At 32.8% G+C, this 20,824-nt stretch overlaps 1 protein-coding gene across 6 annotated transcripts in view; it reads right to left on the bottom strand.

The window, feature by feature from the left end:
* Window positions 1-309: 309 nt before the first annotated feature.
* Window positions 310-20,824, bottom strand: part of tinc (transmembrane protein tincar) — a 224,660-nt gene continuing 204,145 nt past the window's right edge. For 3 of the 6 annotated variants that reach the window (XM_035864076.2, XM_035864080.2, XM_085658198.1), the window contains 8 exons: window positions 10,246-10,905; window positions 9,918-10,105; window positions 9,507-9,700; window positions 8,600-9,102; window positions 8,300-8,501; window positions 7,238-7,370; window positions 6,198-6,404; window positions 310-5,745 (listed from right to left, as the gene is read on the bottom strand). In XM_035864076.2, the coding sequence (XP_035719969.2) occupies window positions 4,678-5,745; window positions 6,198-6,404; window positions 7,238-7,370; window positions 8,300-8,501; window positions 8,600-9,102; window positions 9,507-9,700; window positions 9,918-10,105; window positions 10,246-10,905 (3,155 nt within the window). In that variant the 3' untranslated portion in view covers window positions 310-4,677. Of the gene's footprint in view, window positions 5,746-6,197; window positions 6,405-6,875; window positions 6,927-7,237; window positions 7,371-8,299; window positions 8,502-8,599; window positions 9,103-9,506; window positions 9,701-9,917; window positions 10,106-10,245; window positions 10,906-20,824 lie in introns of all 6 variants that reach the window. The other 3 variants (XM_085658199.1, XM_035864081.2, XM_035864082.2) reach the window with 3 other exon arrangements.

Raw genomic sequence — 20,824 nt, 5'->3', positions numbered from 1 at the left:
AATGTGGTAAAAAAATAATTCTAGGAGAGTCGTGCCGCTAACGGCACGTTGGCTCTCTACTCTTCTTTTCTTTTTCTTTCTCTATTCTTTTGTGGATTTCGAAGATTACGATAATGATTCGCGTCGCTGCGATTATTTCGTCATTTTGTTCCTTCTATTTATTATTATTATTATTATTATTATTATTATTATTATTATTATTATTATTATTATTATTATTATTACTATTATTATTATTATTATTATTATTATTATTATTATTATTATTTTCTTTTCTTTTCTTTTCTTTTTTGTTCAACGTGCAATTGCAGTTATCAAAAGATAGATTTTTCTTTTCTCTATTTTATTTGAACGTCTCATTGATTTCAAAAAAAAAAAAAAAAAAAAAAAAAAAAAAAGAATAAAATATAGTTTCGTTCGTCGCAGCGACACGACTCGCAACACACAAAGGAAGTAAATTCGCTTTTACAAAATTGCTATATCTCGTTTTCTAACACTGAAAGAAACGGACGTCCGCACGTTTGTCTCGTTGCACTCGTTGAAAGTGATTCTTTGGAGAATTGAAAAATCTTCTTCCTTACCTCCGTTTAAGAAATTTATATGAATTCTCATAATCGAAGAAGAATCCTTCAACGAATACACACTGTCAAACAGCTCACCGTACACGGAGAAATTCGTTGATAACAATTTCCTATAGATTGAAATTCTATCACTCGGATAAGAAGGGAAGTTACAAAATCGGTCTCGTGAGAAATTTAGAAGAATATGTTAATTATATCTCTTTTCTCTTCCTCTTTTTTTCCCTCTCTTTCTCTTTCTATGACATGTTCGAAAACGATGATAATGATAAAAGATTTTCGCAGATGAAACGATGTGTCCTTTTCTTGATCAATACTTCTAAATATTGCCGAAGATTCCCGAGAAAAGTGAATTGCATGGTCCTTGCAGATGATGATATGTACAATCGACATGGCGAAGCGACGTTTTATTGAAAGTTTCGTAAAAAATGTGTGCGTTTGATGAACCGACGCTCGTGATTAATTAAATTCATTGGTCATAAAAGTATCGCCTTTCGATTTTTACAAACAGTGAATACGTGCTAAATCGATACAAAGAAAATGATTTTGTATCAAAGAAGCATTTCCATATGCATGTCGTCAGTTCTCGTTTCTTTATTTTTTATATTTATTTTTTTTTTTTTACTTTTTCTTTTCCCCTTCCTTCTCTAGTATTAAATCGATCTATTATTTTTTTATTTTTTGTTCAATCATCATAAAGTAGCATAGCATTGATGTGTCCAAGAAAAGTTCTTTGGTTTATGAAAATTCTCTTACTAGCCGCAAAGCAAAATATAATGTATATTCTAAAAATCTCATCGTTCCTGCATTCTAGAGAGACAAAATCTAACTCTGATAGAATCGCACACAATTTAATCTTTAGTATAGCTGTTGCTTTTCGTGTTAGTTTCTACATTTTTTTAAAATAATCCTTTTAAATTTTATCCTCGCTAATGCCTTATAGTCGATTATAAATATTCGGTGCATGTGCTTCATAAAAATATTTTCGTTCTCATCGAAAAAGTGAATAATATCTTTTCATTAAACTTTGATCTGAAAAAATAGTTGAATCTGGTATTATCGGGTTATCGTGCCATTGTTCATATAATAGGACTTTTGGATTTTTTGTAACGTATTCTTCAATGAACTGCATGTAACATAATAAACGTGTTTAATTTAACATGATAAAAACACAAAAGATCCTTTTTTCTTTTTTAATTAAATATAATACAAATGTGGCCAATGTGTATTTGATCATTATCTGATCGATACAACTATTGATAAATGCGTGTGTTTTTTTGTATCAATCAATCAAATCATGTTAATTTTTATTTATATATAATATTTCATATCAAATATGTCAATATTTCAGGATCAACCAAAAATATTAATATATAAGTAATCCAACGTATTTTTGTTTTTTATATTTTAACACAGTTTTTACTATAAAACAAGCAGTTCATTTTATAATTCGATACGTATCGCTCTTCTTCTATTTATTCTTTCTAAGATCTATTTGATCTTTACAACGATAACGTCAAGGAGTACGATGTTTCTTTCTTCTTTCTTTCCAAATATCTAGTACTTTGTCGGGTTTCTCATTTTCACATTACTCGGCCATTTTCTCTTATGGCATGATCTACTTCTCCAGAATCAGTTGTATACTTTTTGATCGCGTGACTGTAAAAGCGATTATATAATCGCGAAAGAACGCAAATTAGCGAACGATAATTCATGCGAGTGGATACATCTCAGCATTAGTATTTTTCTTTATCTTTTTTTTCTTTTTTCTTTCTTTCTTTCTATTTCTTTCTTTTAACGAGTTAAATACAAGTGGTTACCATCGGGTAATTAACATACGTTAGATATCGTTTTTTTGTCTTTTTTTTTGTTTTTATATCTGTGAAAAGGACGAAATAGCATGGCAGTTGATAAAATAAGTAAATACAAACGGAGATTAATTCTCACGATAAGTGGCAGTTATCGTTCCCCTAGCCATTAATTAATAAAAATCGTATACGCCGATCTTGAGTAACACACTTTACAATTTTTTTTTCTTCTTGCTTTTTCTATTTTTCTTTTTTTTTCTTTCAATAGAGAGAGTGCACGAGAAAATTGTTGCTCGTAATATTAAGTAAATTATCACAACATAATTAATACACAATTGATGAATTATTCTATTAATACACAATTGATCATTAAAAATAATTAACAACGTGTTACGCAAGACTCGGCATATGCGCAACACACGATCATTATTTTCTACATAGGATAACTATTACTAATGTCCATTATCCCGTTCGATCTTTCGGTGATTCATTTAGAAACTCTGCTCATGGATCGTCGTAAGTACGTATACAACTTTGCGGATAATAATTTTCTTTTATATCCACAAAGAAAGCAATTACATAAATTGCGTTGGTACATTCGACAATGTATGATATCTCTTTCACGACAAATCATTAAAATCGTTCATTCTTAATCCTTAAATATACGCAATATATATAAAGCATTAATACGATTCAATCATAGAAAAGCATTTTTATCTTAACAATTATCTAGTCGCGTTTGTATATACGTATAGGAATAAAAGATTCGTTCGAACGAAAGGGAGTTTGTCTCGTGACAACACACGGCATTATTTGAAAGAGAATAAAAATGAAGATCGCAAAAGAAAAAGAAAAGAAAAGAAAAAAGAGAGAAATAAAACAAAGAGTTCATCGAGTTAATCTCCCTTTCGATCACTCACCGAAAATTCATAATGATCCGAAAAGCAAAAGAACAAAAAAAAAATAAATAAAAATAAAACCGAAAGAAAAAAAATGAAATAAGAAAACAAGTTACCTTCGGTATAATGTACATAGTATTGACGCATTAACAAAATTTACAATTATTAATTATCGGTAAAAATGGATTTTAATTAACGGTAAAAAGATATTACATGCTTACACGGATGACGCGCGTGAACGTTTCCAAAAAGATCGCCCCTTTAATTATTATTATACTTAATCCATTCTATACACGCGCACGAACCTTATTTAAAGCGATACGATTAATTCTTGTGTTTGTGTCTGTGTGTATCTATGTGAGTATATGTATGTACGTGCGTGTTTTTTTTCTTTCTTTTTCCATCATTATTATAACACCGTATAATTATGCTTGATCTCTTTCCCGTTCCTTCTTAATAATCTCTCCAACATTAAACGTGGCACGTAACTCCCTTTATACATCGAACACTTTCCCGTAAGAATAATCAAAACGCAAGAGATTTCTTATTAAATTATAAATATATCTTAGCGAATGGAACTCGAGCGAATGGAAAAACCTTTCACGATAACTTCGTTTTAACATCACGATGACCGTTCGATCAACCTCCATCTGTAATTCTTGAGATCGTAATTAATATTGATATTTTTATTGCAATTAAATAGTATTACATTAATTGTGATCACAAACACGGGATATGTCCACGAGAGAACAGTTATATTTCCTCTATTATGCTCCCTCCCTTTCCCTTAATATTATTATTACTATTATTAATATTATTATTATTATTATTATTATTATTATTATTATTATTATTTATTATTATTATTATTATCATTAGAACTTCGTGATCGCCGTCACGTAAGATATCAAAATTCTGTAGAATTTTGAGGAATTTCAGAAGAGTTTCTGCGAGTGGCAGATGTTGACATGATATGTTATTGTATTATGAATTTAAAAGATTGAGTCTGAAAATACAAGAGTTTCAAAGATATCCTCGCAAGCGTTTTTATCTATGACGACGATTAAATTTGCTAATACGTTTACGAGATTAAATGAACGTTGATCGAACAGAAAGTGGTCATCCTGAAAAGTTATCCAATTGTTCTCGAAAGTATGTGAAGACTATTATTTTCTCGCACCGGTACCTCTTCGACCTTGGGTCTACAAGAAGTACTGTCGATGCTTTCCTACTGCGTTCTACGCGAAGCGTTTCATAACTTCGAGTCCATTTTCGTGGGATCATATTAAAATATAGATCCATAGGGGTCGTCGCTGTGTTAGCAGCAACACGACGAAATTGCACCACAGCTCTTCTAGAAATAATATTCTAGCGAAAGGATTTGTCACATATTTAATGTGGCAAACAGGTATCCGAGTCTCCGCTACTTGCCATAGAGAAATTAGCCGAGTCTCGATCGCTCTGTTGTCTTATCTGAGCGGTAACCGACAGCTTGTTGTTGTTTTGTGGTGCTTGTGGGAAGGTATGATGACCTGGCAGAGCCCAAGGCTGAGTGTGAAGCTGAACGGGTGGGAATCTCTTGACGAAAGGATTACCAGGACCACCGTGTATCAACCTGACACCGTTGTGATGCGACGGTAACGTCGTATGAGCTGGTACAGTTGCGTGTATCTGTGGCGGTACAAATGTATGCCTTGGCACGGATCCACAGCTGCCAGTGGACCCACTCATATTCGTGCCAGCCATGCTGTGCGACGCATGAGGCAAGGGCATGGTGGAACAGTGTGGATACGTGACAATAGGTTGTGTTGGATAATGGGGTAGGGTAGCCGAGGAAGCCTGAATACGAATATCATTGCTTTCCGTAAATGAAGTCATCCTCATGTTGGTAGATCGACCAAATGGTTCTTCGTTTGGATTCAATGGTTCTGTCAGTTTCGTTCTCGACAATTTTCGACGTATTACAACCGTTGCTTCGTTTGGATTTTCGAGAATGACGGCTGGACAGCCACCGGTTAGTTCGTTGTTGCCAGTATTGTTGAACAGAGGTACGTGATTTGCATATTGTGGAGAGGAGAACGATTGGCTGGTGCCTGGTCGACTGTTTGGTGGAGAAAAAGTTGTATTTGCTGTCGGTGGTTGTGTTCCACGCTGAAGCGAGCAACTCCGCCATTGTTCTCGTGGTTCTTCGCGTGTTTCACCAGTTAAATCGTCCACGCTTGTTGCTCGTCGTTGAGATGAGCTACTTTGGCTGGCATTGCTGGCGTTACTTGCATTACTATGTACGCCACTTGACGATGTTTCGCTGTTGCTACTGGTATTACTGTGGCCTATTACCGAACTGGTACCACCGGCATCCAGTGGCGGAGAATTGGAAGAATCGGAACGTGGTGTCAACTCGTCGTGTGGCATACCGGAATCCGCTCGGCGTAGGCAACGTGGTGTTTGACCACCGTTCATCTGAAATAATTCGAAATTAGATAAAATCAAACAACAGATATTTAAATAAATGAGTATAAAAATATGAAATATACGTATTATGTATGATCAAAAGACAATGACAACGTACATGATTTGGAGCACAGGTTCTTTAAAAAGCTTACCTCGTTTCATGCATTTTTACGCGAATAATTACTTTCTTCTTTTTTTTTTTCAACAAACTTGCTCTATCTTATAACATTAAGATTAACGAAGAATATTCTCGATAATGAAATATTGAATCGTCACTGTAAATCTATTCACATAATTCAACTACTATTCTAATCTATCGAAATAAGTATGTCATCATTTGAAAGAAAAAAGAGAGAAAAAAATAAGAGAAGAAAGAAAGAAATCTTATCTATCTTATACAGTGACAATCTTATTGTTTAGGTGTTGACAGTGCTGGGTTAGAGATTGTGAGTTGTTAGTACCTGGGAGTTAGTGGTTAGTAGCGCCGTGGCAACTTCGGTGGTCGGTGCAGTAGTTGGAGTCGGAGGTGGCAACGGAAGTGGTTCTGAAGCAGGATCGGGAAGAGGATCTGGAGTTAAGAGGGGTGAGGGATCACCCTCCGAGGGTTGCAGATCGCGATTAGCGCTCGCGTAGTACGTCACTTGGTCATCGTTCACGCACTCGAGCAGCTGTTAAAATTCGTATTATCGTTAGTAGACGTGATTATTATTGGAATAAAAAGCGATAAAAAAACGATTGCATAAAAAGTTTGGAAGGAAGCGTAATTTTTATTCTATAAATAATATATCTAATCTAAATCTCTTAATTAAGTGATTTTTCTTCAATTAATTACTCCGAATTGGATACTGTGACTCATAAGAAGTTATTTAATTACAATATGTATATTTACTAGTTAATTTGTTTACTAGTTGGACATGGTATTCATAAAGACACATAACAGAGTCTATGGGTTATATTAGTTTCTAATTTCACATAACTATATCTCATTTGTCTAATTCTATGCTATATTACAACAAATACTCCGTCTTCTAATAATTAGGGCATGGACATTAGATGTTAGATGAACATACGATCAAAGACACACACGCAATTAGTTGTTACTTCGAAGCACGAATAAAAAATACATGTGTGTGCCTTACGTCTCCGAATTTAGGTATACCGTTCCTACGTGGCATCAGCCATCTCTCCCACTGTCAAAAGCAAAAAAAAAGAAAACTCTAAATTAAAAGTGACGAAACGATTTTTTGTTTTCATTATTCTTTATTCTTTTGCAACCCACTCATTTTAATTAAAAAGGAAGGATATTGGAATGGAACAGTGTTGTAACTAAAAAGAAAAATAAAAAGATATTTAACATTCACAATCAGACAATAAATCCTCGTTATTTATATACACAATATTATGTATATATGCAGTTATATATGTTCCTGTTGTTTACAATAATTATATGCCTTTTAAAAATAAAGTATTAATTATGAGAAAACATACGGTTTTCATTTACCTTGTTTTCTTCGGAATTCGAATCGTCCGCTGGATCCAAAGAAGTTATCAGCGGTAGCTCGCGTAACGTGGCGTAATCCCCGTCATCCTCAGGTCCCCCGTCAGCGACGCCTCGTCTGGCTTTTCCCTTATTACTGGATCAACAAGAATAATGATGTATCGATTAGTTTGGTACGCTTTTCTTTCAAAATTTATTTTGTTAACATAGATCAGAAAAAATTGTCAAGAAATCGCAAAGCATGTAAAAATTTAATTAAATAGCAGAGTGAAAGAGGAAGTCAAGGAAGATCGATGCAATAAACTCGATCAGAACGATTCAACTTCGAATCGCGAAATGTAGTTTGCGTTTTAGAGTTTCCAATGTAGAGAAGTCCAAGTTAACTCGACATAAGGCAATAACAATTAAAGCTTTGCGAGTCGCTCTCTAATACCGAGATATGGGCAAGAGGAGAATTCGTGCTTGTAGAAGACAAAGGATGAAGTAGGGGTAGGACGTATCCAATTTGGGATTCCGTAGTTTCGGAATGCGTGTACGTACGTGTTGAGGACGAATCAATACGCACGTACCTCTACGAATTGCTTGCACTAGGGAGATAGAGAGAACAAGTGAGTGAATTGCACCAGACGTGATTACCGAGAAACTGTGAAGAGTTTCAATTCAATTCCTTGTAACTGGAGGAGGTGAACACATTTATGAGATGCAAGAGTTTGATTATGATCTTAAACAATGGGATATACAATTTCAATAATTCCATTCAAATAAAATTACCTTGAAAAATTGATAATGATTTTGTATTGACGAAAATTCAATTTCAAATTAATGAATTTTTGAACAAAAATTCTACTTATTTATATTTGAACGTGCTACGATAAACATAACGTAAGCCAAACGGTGAGCAATTAATAGCTATAACGGGTATTGCTCATATTAGAGGGATAAGCGCATTCTCGCGGACTTTACATTGAACGTGACATCGATAAGATTGGACAGGCGACGAGCAATTAGAGCCGTAAGCTCAGGCGTAGCCACAAAGACACCAAGAGGAGGGAGGAGGGTAGTTACCGCGAGCCTGACGTACTAGGCAGGTCGTTAAAGGTGACCTTGGGCTTGAGCTTCTTGTTGAGCCAACCCTTGTCGTTAGCCTGAGTGCCAGTAGTGTCGTTAGGGGATTGAGCAGGTGACGGCCGTAATTTTGGCCTGAGCCAATAGATTTGTTCGTCGCCATCGGCTGTCGATTCTCCATCAGCATAATCAACATTTCCACCTGCGGCGTAAATATATTATTCAATAAATCACATTAAAAAAAATTCTTTCTTTAGCTTGTAGTAGTTAGAGCGATTAAATTATCTTTAAATGCTTTACCTTGTGAACGTGCCTTCCTTTCCATAGCTGCCTTTTGAATAACACTCATGATAGCTTTCTTTGGAGATGTATCTGCGATCGTATATGTCCTACCATTACCAACAACAAGTAATGGAGCGCTTGTACTATCTTCTTCCTCTCTAGCAGACAATAAATCGACATCGGTCACTAGTTTGACAGATCTAGCTGAACGAACGGTAGCACGACCGATCGTGACACGTAACTTGAAAGTCCAACGTTGTTTTATAGTCAGGAAGACCCATAGAATAAGCCAGAGTAACAAATGTAGCACGGTACCAACGATACAGGCGAGGATCGCACCGTCTAGACTGCCTCTATAGACCACTGTGTAGTCGTAGAGCAATGGTGCACTACAGATTGCAATCGCGAGGAACACGCAGAGGGCGGTGCAATGAGTGAAGTAGACCCAGGCGCTGCTTTCTCGGCCGTCCTTCGGCAAGATCACGCGACGTTCGCGTTCCTGATTCAGGAATGCTGCGAATCTATCAGATCGATTAGATTTTAATATTTCGATACACGTGAGATTTTTTATAAAAATAAAAGCCTCTTTAATGATCACTAATGAATATTTTCTCATTTTTATTTTCTATCTTTTACTAATAATTTTTAAACACAGAATTTTGAATACCAATAGCAATTAATAATAATTTTCAGATGATACGAGAGAGTATATTTTTTTTCTATTGGCGATAAAAGGCAATCAATTGATAGATTTATATATCGAGCAATAAAAGTAATTCAGGAACAGTTTAGTTTACACTGATATCAGTCACTCGATATCGGATATACATTTTAAGAATAAAACGATTGAAATTGTACAAAAAAAAAAAAAAAAGAAAAAACAACAAAAGCGTTTTTATCTGACAAGCAACAGTTTATCTCTTACCTGCCGTGTGCGTAGAAATACATGACCATGCTCGAACACAGTACGAGGAGAGACGAAAGGGCAAAAAGAGCTAACGTAACGTGAGGATTAAGAAGAAAATATGAATCACCGAAGATTGTTGATATCGTACTTGCTGTGGCTACAGTTCGATGTCGAAGAAGAGGTAGAACTTTAAGAGGTCCGACAACTTGAACCTAAAAAATATTTAAAACAAATATATATATATATAAGAAACATTACCTATGCAAAAGGTACATACATTTAAATTCTGTAACCAGTCAAATAAAATTCCAATAGTTGCAGTTAAGACTCTTTGTCAATCCATTTACATCGCATTCAATATCTCTCGAAATAGAGATTTTCCGATATTTCGTTCGATCGCCGAACCTCAAATATTTGTTATACGCTTACCTTGTACAAAACGGACATGCCGGCGTAAGCCAATAAGCTCTGAGCGGAATTAATGACCAGTTGAACACTGAAAATCGTACCGAGAGCTTTGTTGCAAGACCAGAACACTGCGGGATATCGTACAGAGTAAACGCCAAGAGCAACAGCGTAATTAAGATATTCCAGTGTTATTGGCCCGTAGGATTCAGCTAGAAAGAAAAAAAAGAAAAATAGAAAAAGAATGAAAATGTTGTTATTTTTTCTGCTTTAAGAACCTGAGAAGAATGTAGAAAGAAATAAAAAATTTTTATCGACCTCTACCTCACTCACTCCATCATCGAAAACTTACTCGGTTGAAGCTCCAGATTCAAATTTTCAGGATGATCCAGATCAGCCAAGCTGTTCATAACCAATGACATGCTTTGAGCGGTCATATTTCCACCAGACGTAGTCTGAGTAGTTTTGGATGGTCTTACTGTTGTCAATGTTTTCGTTAAATTTTTAACCTTAGACCTGTTCTTTAGATTATTGTTTTTCAAAATTGGTCTGATAGTTGATCTCTTAAGAGTCGTTGGATATTTTGTTGCAGAATTAGACGAACTCATGGTTGGTGTTGTCGTGGTTGTACTGCTGGTTGTTTCTGGTATTCTTGAAGTTGTTTTACTTGTTGTAGTATTATTACTGAACAAAATAGTTGTCGTAGAATTTATGATGGTTCGATGGACATTTGGATTAGTCAGTACTGGTCGATTTATAGTGGAAAATTTTGTAGAAGTTTCTTCCGTTCGAGTTTCGATTGTTTCGTTAACACGAGACAAGCCTGTTGTTGTTGGTACGACTCCATTAAGGTCATCCTCAACTTCCTCTTCTGGCGCAGCGGTTACAAAAGGTTGTGGGGTTATGAAACCGGTTAAGGTACTCAGGTTACCAGCTGGATTCATGAAACTAAGCACCACCAGACGATCTCGGTGAATTACCATCCAATCCAAATCCGTCCTCCATATCGCTTCTGAAAATATAATGAGTATTATATTAACCATGTACAACTTAATTCTTTTTGTCGAGTTATATTGTATAAAAAGTATGAAATTATATTGTATGTATAAATATAATTGTAATACATTAAGTTTAATTATATATCTATATTTGACAAATATTAAAATTTTCGATATATGAACTAAAATAAAATAAAAATTATATATTAAACTGATATTAATTATAACTTATGCACATTTAGCAAAAATTAATTTTCGGTATATAAACTGTCATATTTTTATAAATAATAAAATAAGATCTATATAATAGAAAGTCAGACTATAAGGTGCCACGAGATTACAAAGGATTACTATTATCTTTTTATTATGAAACCTATAATCCTATTTTTATGCCATCTGTATATATACCAATTTCCTTCAATTTTTAAAATAATATTCATGCAAATATAATTCTGAACAAAGTTATTGCAATAAAATAACTTTAATACCATTTAGTACCATTGTACAGACCTCCGTATATAAAAATTATCCGTAATAAAAAGTAAAGAAACTTTCCTTTGAAGATAATATCGATTAGATGAAAACAATCGTTTGACTCGGTTAGGTTGGAGGAGGTCGTAACTATTTTACGAGGTATAAACTAATACGATGTCGAGTGCTCGTAGGATAAAAGCAAATAAACAGGGAGGGAAACGTTAAAAAGTTCAAGTTTGTTATCTTTACATCATACGGCAAATGCTCTATGTTTTATCTCTTTCATCCTTTCTATCTCACCCTTCCTTCCTCTTCGTTTCACAGTATGCCTCTTCGCGCATTGCCGGCGGGAAACAAAAAGCCGTGTGTTTAGCTGGTAAGTCAATTTGCTCGCTGACGTTTATGCGTGCCAGCGAATGGCGATGTACGTACCGGTATTTGGCGACTACTTATCTCGATGGCCATGCCATCGTAAAGCACGAACTTTCTACTTCTCTTCTTTCTTAGATATACATATATTATAACTTTCCCAAACGATTCTTCTTTTCGTTTCAACACGATCGAAAATCTTCTTCCATCACGACTCGAGAAGATAAAGAAAAAAGAGAAAAACAAAGTACAATACATGTGAATTGTATGCATTGTTTAAAGTTAACATCATTGAAAGTCATGAAGGTCACATGCATTCAATATTTTATAGATTTTATTTAAAATATTTTCAAGATTTAATTTTTGTTTGTTTTCTTTTTTTTTTCTTCTCATAACGTTTTAAAGATAAAATATATATTTCCTAATTAGAATCAAAAGTTTAACGCAAAAAGTAAGTTATGAAAGATATTAGGTAAATACATATGTGTGTATATATATATGTGTATATATATATATATGTGTATATATATATATCTTATTGTGTATATCTGATTTATATAAAATTTGTTTGACATTCAATCTCGTTATTATTGTAACAAAGTTGTTATATGTAACATCAAAGTTATTATTATTCAATTGTACATCGTATAAACATATATATTTATATATAATATATATTATACATTGTATGTGTATACATGTTTATATATTGTTTATGCAATAATCAGCACCTTTGTATAATACATGAAATAGACAGATATACATAATTCATATTAATGGCTAGCATCATTGTAAATTGTCTTGCACAATTTTTATTTATTATGTCGTATTGTCATATAGAAATGTTATTAAATTTTTGTGCTAATTAATTAAAATCTCCATTGTGACGATTTCTTGAAAAGTATTACGATAACGATATTAAATTTATTTAATATTAAACTTATTAAACCCGTCCAAAAATGATGGATTTTAGATTAACTTTCTTTATTTCTTTTACGATAGGTATATTCTCGATATTATAATTATTATAGAAATATTGATTGAGAACTGTTTTCGTTTATTTATAATTAATTTCTTTTATTATATTAGTTATTCGTTTATTTCGTGAATTTATTAAAGGTAATATCGAAGAATGTGTTTTTCTCAAATATTTAAAGTTGAAAAAAATAAAAATAATAAAAATAAATCGATAGTTCTAATATAAATGGATTTTTTGTTGATTATATCTTTTTCTCCTTTATCTTTTAAAAACTTCCTTGACAGGAAATGAAAGCAGTATTATTCGAGTTTTTGATTAATTCATTTTGTGTATATAAAAAAATGATAAAGAAAACAGCGACGACAGGAAAGCAACAAGAAAATTAGCGTTCTTCTGCGACAGAACGACACACCGTCCTTTCAGAGATGTTAGCGATCTTTTCTGATTCCTCTTTTCTCATCGTCGTCGTTCTTATAGCGCGTCGCGTCCATAAATCGCTGAGGTCGATCCACACACGTCTTTCATGCTACGTTCCCACGGTGCAGACATTCATCGTTGTCGGACCAAAATTCTTACTTTATATATAAAAAAAAAACGATCACCGAAATCTTATAAATTTCTAGCCTTCAATAATCATTCACTATTATTTATAAAATATGATGTGTGTATGATACTATGTGTATGTGTAAGGATTTATTGTATATTTTTAATTATATATTTAATTATGCATTTATTTATGATTATATATTATTAGTATTATTTTTATATATATTATTATTATATCTTTTTATTGTTTGTTTTATTTGTTTAATTTTTAAAAATATAAATTATTATAAAATTATTTCTTTAATTATTATATAATTTTTATATTATTATATAAAATAGAAATGATTATATTATGTACATTTATATATATATATATATATATATATATATATATATATATAAATGTACATTATATATATTATATAAGTAAAATTATATATATATATATATATATATATATATATATATATAAATTATTTTTGAAAAATTTGTATATATATATATTGTATTTCTCGTGTTAGCAATTATTCAATTAATTTAATTAGATATAAATAGTTTAAAATTATAGAGCATAATATTGAAAATATTAAAATAACACAATTGTATAATAATTATTTCTATTAAAGGATACTTCGTTTCGTAAATTACACGATTATTTTTCATTAGAAGTTTTCATTATTTTTATAAAAAAAAAATAAAAATCAATAAATAAAAAATATGATAATAGTTCAGATAGAAATTTTCATTCGAATCACTCTATAACACCTTTTCATTCATTTCTCTTACATCTGTATCCGTTGTTTTGTTATTTAATCGTCAATGTATTATAGAGAGCGTATATAATCGTCGTTTCGCAGTCCGAAGTTGCAATTTCCGGTAGACTCTGAAATATCGTACTTGGAAAAGGAAGTACTTCTCTCGTTCTTCCATACTCTCTTAACGGCTGGCCCGTTACGTACCTTCTGTTCGTCCTATTCGAACAGGAAAAGCTTTCTCTCTCCTACCCGTTACTTCTCCCTTCGATTGTCGTCAAATAAAAAATCGTATTTCATTTTTGATTGAATTCCTTTTTACTTGATGATATCTATAATATAATTCATACCCATATACATTTGTAACGAAAAAGAAAAGAAAAACATTACAAAGAAAAGATCTTTCTGTATAAGTAAAATAAATTAATTTGTTTTATTCATGTTCGAATAAAATAACTTTAACTTATTCAATGATTCGTAAAGAAACGATTTTCTATTAATATATATATATATATATATATATATATATATATATATATATATATAGTGATTTTGATTAATCGCATGAGCATATGTGTATGTGACCAGGCTAGTTTGAGTTAAACTTCAGATCTTTTACTCGAGGTGAGTGAATTTGATAAAGAAACGTAAAGAAACGATTTTCTATTAATATATATATATATATATATATATATATATATATATATATATATATATATATATATATATATAGTGATTTTGATTAATCGCATGAGCATATGTGTATGTGACCAGGCTAGTTTGAGTTAAACTTCAGATCTTTTACTCGAGGTGAGTGAATTTGAGGTGTCGATAATTAAGTTTAAATAAGAGGGTGGGTGCAAGACTTCAGTATTTGAAAATATACTATGTATATAGAACGAACTTTATTGTAAAGTTTCCAGACAATGCGAACTCGTTCTGGCATAACGATGAAGAGTTTGAGAAGAATAAAAGAAATATATAGAGAAAGAGAGAGGGGAGGGGCGAGAGGAGAAAATAACAGCTTCGAGCTAGCGATAAGTCGACGGAAGCTTTATCGAGGTTTCACTATATTACTGTCACCATTTATTTGAAATACTTCTTTCTTTTTCTTTCTTTCTTTTTTTCTTTTTTTTTTTCTTTTACCATTACGAAGAGAATACGCTGTAATTACGTTCACCAGATTAACCCTGACCCTCTTGTCTTGTCTCTTTCTCTCTTTCTTTCTTTCTTTTTTTCTTCATATTTCCTCTTTCACTTTTAGCGTCCTCCCCAATAGTAAAGGCTCTAGTGAGCCAGAGAGGAGAAAGTGTGAGAGAGAGAGAGAGAGAGAGAGAGAGAGAGAGGGAGCGGGAGAGAGAGAGGGAGATCGAGAGGGCCTACGTCCAGCCGAGACTTTTAATCTCGACGGAACGATGCAAAGAGAGAAAGGGCAAAGGGAAAAATAAAAAGCTGTGTGAGAGATCTCGAACGAGCTAGCCTTAAGTCAGAGATTATGACACGTCCCTTTGTCGCAAGTACTTCAACGTTGTTACTACCGGAGCTGAGAGACACGTCGAGTCGAAACGATTAATTAAGCGAGATTACACGTCGTACATCCTCAAATGAATTAACTTGGTTATAAGAAAAAATGAAGAAGGAAAGAAAGAAAGAAAAAAAGTAAAAATATTGTTGGACTAATAGTTATCATATGCTTTATATTAAATATTTCAAAATAAATGATGTTAATGATGTATATTCGACCGTAATTATGAATATGCTCTAATCGAAAAATCAAAAATTTGTAACTCGAAAATTTGGAAAAATTGAATTTATCACTCATTTTGTATCACATACATCTACATAAAGAAAAAAAAAACAAGGCAATTTCTTAAAATGAAAAATGTATAATTCCTATTACTATCATTATCATTAATTCATTTAGACATTTTAACTTTCTCTCTCTTTCTCTTTCTCTCTCTCTCTCTCTCTCTCTCTCTCTCTCAATATTTGTTCAGTTTATTAGTAATGACAATCTTATTGTAACAAACTGCTATTTATTGAATCAGTATTTTGAAATATTTTCAATTAAAATTTTGGATTTTGTCGTTTCCTTTTTATTTGAAATCCGGCAATCACTTAGTTGCCAATCCAATAGTTGGTTCGTATTACACTGATTAACACTAAAACTGTCAGTATTTTAAGTAAAATTATTTATTTTATAAATATCTATAAAAATATTTATTTATGATCATATATAATCAAATAAATAAAAGTAATCAGAAAATAGATCAGTCATCTCACGTATTTTTTTATAAACGTAACGAACAAAGTCTGGACTGAATATTTGATGATTTAACTTTTAAAGTTGAACATCTTAATTGCAAAAATGATTTACCAATTCTTTAATAATTTTAGTTAAGAGGGAGAACCGTTGGTTGCACTGAACTTCGATGGCCTTTTAAAAAATTCAACATCTCGTTTCTTACTCAGACAGCTTCCTCTCTCGTCTCCTTTATGAGAGATCAATCTTATCCTTGACATGATGGCAGTTTGCACTTTGGAACGGTGTGTTAATTTTTCATGACGATTCTTTTTCACAGACAGAGAAGTGACTTCCGAAAGCTCGTGTATATTTAATTCCATCGTCCTTCTGACCAATCACCAAACAAAGAATTTTATTGATTGACATCTGCCTGCATCTTCCTCTCCGCTTCCTCTCTTCCTCTTATCAAATTCACTTTCTCTCTCTCTCTCTCTCTCTCTCTCTCTCTCTCTCTCTCTCTCCTTTTTCTCTCTTTTCTTCTTTTTCTTTCTTTTTCTCTCTGTCTCTCTTCTTTTTCTTTCTTTTTCTTCTCTCTCTCTCTCACTCTTTCTCTCTCTTTTTCTTTTTCTTCTTCATATTCCACTTTCTTTCGGTTTTAACACACGCGGGAACAATGTTTCTATTCTAGCAAACATCGTAAAAGATTTAACGAGACTTTTTCAATGGAACATCTCTATAAGTAAGAAAACGAAAAAGGTAGAAAATTAAATTACTACTTCAGAACATGAAGTAGTTTCTGTTTTTAGATCAACGTAAATAAAAAAAGACAAAAACAAGATTATGTTCCAAAAAGAGGAAGAAGAAGAAGAAAAGAAAAATAGAATAAAATAAAATAAAATAAAATAAATAAACAAAAATTTTGTTAGATATAACAACCATCTCAACATCTATAGTTTTGATCACACAATCCAAATAAGGATACGAAAAGTAAGGACAGAAAATTCATTTTATAAAAAATTGATAAATAATTTTTATCTCAAGGCATGAAACGAAATCTAATCCCTATACTGAAAAAATCCGTTTTTTACTTCGCGAATCCGTTCGTTCGAATTAAAGAGAATGAAAAAAAACAAGAAAAAGTGAGAGAGAGAGAGAGAGAGAGAAAAAGAGATGGAGAGAATTCTACCAGCGAGTAGAACGATTTCACCAACGGACAGATTTTATGCGCGTTCATCGCGCCTCGGGAAATTGAATTCGATCGTGGGATGATGATAATCGACTTCGATCCTCTCGCGTTCTCGTTAATTAACGCTCGGAGCGTCGTACAAAATGAGAGCGCCAATAGATACGGCGAAATTCTCTTTCTCTCTATCTCTCTCTATCGTTCTCTTTCTCTCTCTCTCTTTCTCTTTCATACACACACGCAAAACGTTGTTCATTTTCCGCGTGATAATTTGCTCGTCATATATGTTAAAGACAATGAGAGAAAGAGAAAGAGAAAGAGAAAGAGAAAGAGAAAGAGAAAAAGAAAGAGAAAGAGAAAGAGAAAGAGAAAGAGAAAGAGGAAAAGGAAGAGGAAGAGAAAGAGAAAGAGAAAGAAAGAGAGAGAGTTAAAGTTGATCAAAGTTTTCCATAATCATTCACTCTTTTTATCTCAAGCGATTCTCATCTTTATTTTAACCCGTCTGAAATTGTTCGTAAAAGTGACGTATGTATGTGTATGTTCGTTGAGGAGAAAAAGTAAAAGAGAGAGAGAAAGAGAGAGTCGAATGCCAGGTTCACGTTCAAGTTCATGAATACACAGAGGCCGCCTACCGTGTCAAAAGGGTGCTCGCTTTGAAGCAACCCCTGATCTCTTCACCCCTTCTTATGCTTCCGTTTTCTATCTCATTCTCCCACATGTTTATTCTTATTCTCTCACATACATTTTATTTCTCCCTTTTTCTATCACATACATACATACTCTCTCTTTCTCCCTTTCTCTCATTTCTCTCTCACAGTTATTCTTTCCACCTTACACACACTCATTCTTCCTGTCTCTCTTTCTCTTTCTCATACTTATTCTCTGTCTCTCTTTCTCCCTTCTTCTCAGGTTCCCATCCTACCCCCATGTCTCTTCTCTCTTCTTTTTTCATTCTCTTTCTCTTTCACGCATGACGGGTCACGACAATGACCTTTGTATTCCGAGAACCATCCTGGGCCGATGCATTCTCCTCTGGCAAGACAAAAGAGAGGAAGGAAAGATCCGCCTTTTACCGCGATGACCGCTCGATCGTCTCTCTCTTCTACGTTCCATCTCCATTTATACTACTTTCCCGTTATATTGATGGAATGGTAGATCGATAGAGTAGCAATCTACAGAGAAATTCTAATATTACTATTAAGAGACAAATAAAACAATAAAAACGATATTCTTCTAAAAAGAAATCCGTAGATAAAAATTATCACTCAATGACGCTGTTAAGTTAGAAAGAAAGAGAAAAAGAAAGAAAAAGAGAGGGAGAGAAAGAAAAAGAAAGAGAGAGAAAAGAAAGAAAAAAAAAACAATTATAATAATAATTATTCGAACGAAACGATGACGTGTGATCGATAAAATCGATATTTCCGCGAAACGACAGCGATAAGCAGTATTTCCCTCGTGAAACGATAGTTTGATGTGAATTCTACGCACGTCTGAACCATGAAACTTTTTTATTTTCCTTTCGCGAAAGTATCGATATTGTGCGGATCTTGAAATAGGACGAGAAAAAGAAAAGAAAGAAAAAAGAAAAGAAGAAAAAAAAAGAAAAAGGAAAAAAAAGGAAAGAAAAAGAAAGTGATGTAAGAGAAAAGGAGAGCATAGCTAGACGTCGTTCTACTGACAATGATAAGTCGATGCATATTTTACAGATATATCGCACCTAGCTAGAAATTGCCTGCGAAATATGCCTGCATCGGCGAGGATGTTCGAGTTCATGAATACCAAATGTGCGCATCGCTGCTAGGTACTTCTGATAGAGAGAAGAGATGAAGCCTAGGATTGAGTTAAGCTGAGAGAGAGAGAGAGAGAGAGAGAGAGAGAGAGAGAGAGAAAGAGAGAGAGAACAAGCTCTTTGACCCGTTCGATAGGTCATGACAATGACCTTTGTTCCGTTGTTATCAGTAAGCGTCACTATAGTACATTGCTGAAATGCATCGACACCCTGTACGGAGCTTCACCGAGCCAGAAACCGATATCGAAAACTTCCGCTTCGTATATTAAACCGACCCTCCTACGCTTTCGATCTATTCGCACAAAATAATAATAAACTGTGAAATTAATTCTGAATTTAATTGTTTATTGGTGGTAGAATTTAACGATGGGTCGTACTAAAATTAGAGAAGACCAGATATATCTTTTGTTCGGCCTTGGATTCTCGCAATAAGCACGATCAATGTAGTTTCACATTAACGTTTGACAATATTTTATATATTTCGTATATGCAGGCTTTTTATCATTTCTGTTGCATACGTAGTTTTGTATGAATATCTGAATTTTTGTAATCGAAAATCGGATCGAATTGGAATTAATTGTGGAGTTTCGTTGCGAGCAATTTTTTTTTTCGTATAAATTTTGAATTGATTCGTTTGACCATTTAAGCGGTACACACACATACACATTTAAATATTAATATGAAACATAGAAATCTAAAATGATTTGTAGATATCTTCAATAATTTTAGAGATAATCGACTGTTACAATTTTCGCTATGTCCAGAGCATAAAGAACTCTTTAAATTTCATTTTTAAAAAGTAAACAAGAACATAGTTTAGAAGAAAAAAATGGTTTATTGTTCATATTAATTGAATGATAAAGAACGATCCATTGCTTATTAAATTCGTTAAATTTCTTATTCGTAAAAATAAATCTTTATAATATATTATAGTGGAAAAAAAGTAGCTGTTAAAATAAATACAGTTATCCCGCGATAAAATTAATTATTTTTTTTTTTTGGGAATTTAATAGATTTCCCTGCAGTCATCCAAGAGATATCAAATTTCATTTTTACAAAATAGTGAACAATAGAATTAATTCCGAATAAATTATAATTAATGTTAAAATTAATGATGCTAAAATTTGAAAATAAAAACAGAGAACATTATTTGAGAGAAACTAATGATTTTTTGTTCATATTAATTATGAATTTTTTATTGTAAGGTTGTCGAGTCAATTAACTTATCGCATAAAACGGTTAATTCTTTATATTACATTAGAACGAAAGAAAGAAAGAAAAGAAAAAAAAACAGATTCTCTAACTCATTAATAAAACTGATAAGTTTCTTCCTCAGCAATTATCCGATAAATAGTGAATACTCGATTATTATACCATAATCTTTACGTAACCAGCGACGTAATTAGCGTTCCGATTAAATCATAATTGATGAAATTACGAGCTTTCTCTTCTTCACGAAGAGGCATATAATCGTCGTCCTATTCGTAGTATAATCATGGACGCAACATAGGTATGTACCGCAAGCGGTATAACATATTAGAGAAGGATATTAGAAGAGCATTGCTGGATGAGTTAGTATAAGCTTTGCTGGAAGAC

Source organism: Vespa mandarinia, chromosome 7 (genome assembly GCF_050613455.1).
Source record: "Vespa mandarinia isolate Hongniang chromosome 7, ASM5061345v1, whole genome shotgun sequence".
NCBI classification, from domain to species: domain Eukaryota; kingdom Metazoa; phylum Arthropoda; class Insecta; order Hymenoptera; family Vespidae; genus Vespa; species Vespa mandarinia.
The sequence above is the reverse complement of the archived record's forward strand: the minus strand, read 5'-3'. Positions and strand labels throughout refer to the sequence as shown.